Below are 5,451 nucleotides of genomic sequence, written 5' to 3' on the forward strand. Positions count from 1 at the left end.
AAATTCGCAAACAAACCCTAAGGACACCCGGGGAGGGATTTTCCCTTTATAGTTTGTTTTTACTTAAATTAGAAAAGGAATCAACTATTTCTACTTTTTGCTAAGCAAGATCAAACTTGCTCACTAAAATTAGTAAACCAGTATCGTAAAAACTAGTTCGTGTGGGCCAGTTCAACCGGTCGGTCCCAATACTGTTACGGGGTATAATAATTATACTGGTAATGCAATCATATTAGTTAAAATTGATCATATCAGTCAGTTTTCAATTGAACCATACCGGTTATACAAGTCAGTTTTCAATTGAACTATATCAATCATTCCAATTGATTTTTATTTAAAATTACTTTTTTAATGAAAATAAAAAATTATTGATTTTTCAACATTAATGTTAATATATTATATATGTATATCTAATTTTATCGATATGCAGTTTAGTTAGTGAATAGCCAGTTAAATCGTTATACCATTATACCATAATCAATTTGATGACAAGTATGATATTAATAACACTTTCTTATAAACTATAATTCTATATTGATAGGTGCGCTAAGTGAAATAATGGCACAGACTTTCTAAATTTTGGGCCATTTTCGCTTAGCAAGTTGAGCTCTTGCTTTGCGAAATTCAGGCAGAAACTTTCTAGATTTTGCTCCTTAATCTACTCAGCAGAATACGGGATGCTTAGTAGCGACCTCTAATTTGCTCATTGAATTTGAGAGGGCTTTTCCTACTTTAGAAGCTTCCAAAAATGCACTTTCACCCCAAAACATTTTCTCAAAATACATGATTACTCACTGAAATTACCCTACTAATATGATTATCTATCAAATTAACAAGAGGGAAAATTGCACGTGTTACAACATGCAAGTTAACCCGTTTGCATGACCTAGAATCATAAACTTGCAAGAGTTTAAAAGGTAATGGGAGTTTAACAATTTTGTTACTTTTTTTTAAAACATTTAGAATCTTCTATGTAAACTGTATACACATTTAAAAGAAAACACAAATCACGGTAATTAGGGTAACGAAAATTTAAATCACAATTTTTTTTGGTGAAACTATACCATGTGGTAAGAAATTAATTACTTTCTGAATATATAATTATCTTGGTAACAAATGTGACTCTCATGATCAAACCTTTTACCTTTAGCATAAAACAGATCCTACGTAGAAACTTTGCTTATCTCTAATCTGACAATTCCATGTACCATGGTTCTTTTATTTTCTCATCTTATTTCTCACAGGATATCAGAAAACCATGATTTAGCAAGTTAAAATGTCCAATAAAGCCAATTTCCATGTACTTTATCATCATTCTTCTATTTTGTCACCTTATTTCTCACTAGCAATATATATATCAAGCAACAGAAAACCATGATTTAGACTAATTAAAATGTTCAATAAAGCCAACTTTTGGAATGTATTAGAAAAAATCTAGACACATAAAATAATATTTTATTTTTTTGATATTAACAAGGGTATCATTTACCTTTTTTAAGTAAAGAACTAATCATTTTTAGTGTTTATCCCAACAAATATCGTTCTCAGGAATCGAACCCTTAACTTTGGTGATAGTAGGATATAGTGGGTTCTCATACTAGACCAACACCTAAAATAATTTTATATTTGAGTTTGTGAATCATTATTCCATCAATCATTCAAAGATTATTCCTCCTCTCCTCAAGGCTAGACAAAAGAAGAGCCAAACATTGTTTTCTGTCCATTCAAACAGACAGAGAGTCCTCTCCTCTCTTTTTCTTCAAGTCCTCATTACTGGCAGAAGACCCTCCTTTTATCCACTTTCTCTTTTTTTAACTCTCTTTTTTCTTTGTCTTTTCCATCATCAAGTTTTGAGCTTATTCATAACAAAAGCACTTATTCCATTCAAAATGTTTAAAGCTTATTGCTTTGCAACATTTTTTATAGTTCCCACAATCTATAGGCCAAGAAGCTTTTGATAATCCACATAACTTTACATATATATCAGAGAGAGAAAGATAGATAAAGCAAAGTTGAATCACATGCAATACACTTTTACATGCAAAGCCAAAATTTGCCTCACTTACAAGAAAGGCATAAAATTCACATCATATAGACATATATCTATAGCTACTACTACTTAGCAATATAGCTTAACAATTTGTTATTTCTTCCAATCCATATGAACCTTATTGAACCCAAAGTTTCATTAAGTTTGGTTTAACCATTGGTGCTATATTTTTGAAATATTATTGTGGTTGAGGAAAATTGTGAAGATGAGAGCAGGAATATGTAGTATTCAGCTTCAGGCTCTTACACCAGAGGCTGCAAATCTTGTGAAACAAGCTCTTAATCTTGCAACAAGAAGAGGTCATCCACAAGTGACTCCTCTTCATGTTGCTAGTGCTATGCTTTCAACCTCAACAGGAATTCTAAGAAGAGCTTGTCTTCAATGCCATTCTCACCCTCTCCAATACAAAGCACTAGAGCTTTGTTTCAATGTTTCCCTTAACCGTTTACCAGCATCAACATCAAGCCCTCTTTTGAGTCCTCAGTATTCCACCACTCCTTCACTTTCCAATGCCTTGGTTGCTGCTTTCAAAAGGGCTCAGGCTCAACAACGACGCGGCAGTGGAAGTATCGAGAGCCAGCAGCAGCCTATTCTGGCCTTGAAAATTGAGGTGGAACAGCTTATATTGTCTATCTTGGATGACCCTAGTGTTAGCAGGGTTATGAGAGAAGCTGGTTTCTCTAGCACCCTTGTTAAAACCAAGGTTGAACAAGCTGTTTCAGTTGATGTTTGTTCACAACAACCTCCTCCTCCTAGAAACCATTCCAATAATCATAGCACTAAGTCTCAAGTTCTTGATGGTAGTAACATGAATCTGCCCTCATCTTTATCTTTTGGTCAATTTGGAGGCTCATCTATAGAAACTATAGACCATGTTAATAATGATGTAACTAATGCTTTGAGTGAATTTGTGATGAGAAAAAGAAACACAATTATTTTAGGTGACAATATTGCTAATGCTGAGAGGGTAGCTAAGGGAATTATGGAGAGATTTGAGAAGGGAAATGTTCCAGGAGAGTTGAAGTATGTGCAGTTTGTTACTCTTCCTCTCATATCCTTCAGGAACCTTAGCAAGGAGGAAGTTGAAAAGAAGCTTGTAGAGCTTAGAAGAGTAGTGAAAAGCTATGTTGGAAGAGGGTTTATTCTCTACTTGGGTGATCTTAAATGGTTGTTTGAGTTTTGGTCATTTTATTGTGAGCAAAGGACACATTACTATTGTTCTGTGGAGCATATGGTCATGGAGCTTAAAAAATTGGTCAGTGGAAATGGTGATAATGGTAGAGTATGGCTTATGGGGATTGCAAATTTCAGAACATACATGAAATGTAAAATATGTCACCCTTCCCTAGAAACTATTTTGGAACTTCATCCATTTACTATTCATGTTGGAAGCCTGAGCCTTAGTTTAAAACTGTATAGGTAACTTTTTGTTTTTCTATATTTCTATTACTATTACTACTACTACTATTATTATGATTGTGTGCTTTAAAGTAACATAGTCTTTGTTGTTTTACTTTGTTTCAGTGATTTTCAAGCTCGGGAGAGAAGAAATGTACTATTGAAGGATGAATATTTTGAAGATAGGGCCAAAGTGAGAAAGCATCTAACTTGCTGCAGAGATTGTGCATTGAATTTTGAAAAAGAAGCTGAAAGTATGAACAAGAAAGAGTGCATTACTAGCTTGCCATCATGGCTTCAAAATTGCAAGCAAGAGAGAAATGACATAATGGAAGATCAGGTTTTTATCATAACCACACTTAGTTCAATATAATCAAGTATTTATGGACAAAAGTTTATGCTAAATGTTTCTGTATTTTTCTGAATCAGGAAAAACCAAGGCTTGTGGATATCTGCAAGAAATGGAACTCATTTTGCAGTTCAATGCATGGACATACTTCTCTTGAGAAACAGCTTTTTCTTGTTTCATCTTGTCCTTCATCCCCCACTTATGTCTCTTTACATGAGAGAAAATCTAACTTGGGTTTTAGCCACCTAAATTTGCCAATCATTTCTGAACCAAAACAAGCACCAAAAGAATATGATGAGTTATGCACTGAAACTGTTGTTGGTGATTGCTGTGAAGGAAAATTAATAATGTTCATGCCTGAAAGAAATGTCCCTAAACCAGATCTTTTTTCAAACCCCAACTCTAGCCCAAATTCAGCTTATTCAAGTGAGGAAGTGGATGGTTTAGATAGCACTCAAATGTTCAAGGAACATAATGAAGATAATCTCAAGATTCTATGTGATGCCTTGGAGAACAAGGCACCACAACATAGAGAAATTGTTAAGGAGATTGCAAGTACTGTCCTTCTTTGCAGATCAGGAATGAGAAAAGGAAATAACTACTTCCTGAAGAGAGAAGACAAGCAAGAAACTTGGATGTTCTTTCTAGGTGTTGGTTCTGAAGCCAAAGGGGTTATCTCAAAGGAACTAGCTAAAGTTGTTTTTGGTTCTTATAGTAACTTTGTCTCAATTGGTATGAACAGTTTCTCTTCCCTAAGAGATAATGAATCTAAAAACAAAAGACCAAGAAATGAGTTTGGAAGCAGTTATCTGCAAAGGTTTGGTGAAGCAGTGAATGAGAATCCTCATAGAGTGTTCTTCATGGAAGATTTGGACCAAGTTGATAACTTTTCTCAAAAGGGTATCATGCAAGCTATTGAAAATGGAAGTATAACCCTTCCTTGTGGTGAATATGCTCCACTAAAAGATGCCATTGTCATTTTCAGCTGTGAAAGCTTCAGTTCAGTGTCAAGATCTTGTTCTCCAGCCAAAAAGTCTCAATCTGATGAAAACAAAAGGAAAGAGAATATGCATAACTTGGAGGAGAAAAGTGCATGCATATCTTTGGATCTGAATATAGCCATTGAAGTTGATAGTACAAATGTGCATGTAGATGGAGATAGTGAGATCTTAGAGTTAGTTGATAAGCAAATTAATTTTAACATGCATGAACTGTGACAGTAGATGAGAAAATCTGTTAAATTTGGGTGATACATTTTATTTCTTATTTGTATTTTGCTCTTATTTTGTTGTTGCTAAGTTAGAATGTAATGAATGCAAAAATCATTAGAGATACATCTTAATGTGTATTTTTTGAAGCTTGAATGAGGATGATAAACTTAGGGGGTGCTTCTGTGTATATGTTAATGTAATCTGATCCTTCTTTTTTCCCATGTAAATATGTAATGGTGTGCCTTTAATTTTATATTGAAGAATGGATGCATGTTCACAAAAGTAATAATTTCACTTAATATCATGTTCATAAAATTTCATATTCATCTAGTTTTTTTCCTATTTCATTGATCAACTCGTTTTCAAATTAACATATCATATATCACCAAGCATTTGGTGTAACTTAATCATAAGGACCATCGGATCTTAGGTTTAAGATTAAT

General features: G+C 33.8%; 1 protein-coding gene across 1 annotated transcript; it reads left to right on the forward strand.

Moving 5' to 3' along the window:
• On the forward strand, positions 1,996-5,176 carry LOC109359032 (protein SMAX1-LIKE 3-like). Its single transcript, XM_019603540.1, has 3 exons — positions 1,996-3,469; positions 3,575-3,788; positions 3,878-5,176. The coding sequence occupies exons 1-3, from the start codon at positions 2,256-2,258 to the stop codon at positions 5,012-5,014; spliced, it is 2,565 nt and encodes an 854-aa protein (XP_019459085.1). The 5' UTR covers positions 1,996-2,255; the 3' UTR covers positions 5,015-5,176.

Source organism: Lupinus angustifolius, chromosome LG11 (genome assembly GCF_001865875.1).
Source record: "Lupinus angustifolius cultivar Tanjil chromosome LG11, LupAngTanjil_v1.0, whole genome shotgun sequence".
Taxonomy (NCBI): domain Eukaryota; kingdom Viridiplantae; phylum Streptophyta; class Magnoliopsida; order Fabales; family Fabaceae; genus Lupinus; species Lupinus angustifolius.

What these genes read in the sequence shown, in the direction of transcription:
- LOC109359032 (XM_019603540.1), top strand. Translation starts at nt 2,256, where the DNA reads ATGAGAGCAGGAATATGTAGTATTCAGCTTCAGGCTCTTACACCAGAG. An exon ending in CTTAGTTTAAAACTGTATAG is followed by an intron (nt 3,470 to 3,574) that starts GTAACTTTTTGT and finishes ACTTTGTTTCAG; the next exon opens with TGATTTTCAAGCTCGGGAGA. An exon ending in ATGACATAATGGAAGATCAG is followed by an intron (nt 3,789 to 3,877) that starts GTTTTTATCATA and finishes TTTCTGAATCAG; the next exon opens with GAAAAACCAAGGCTTGTGGA.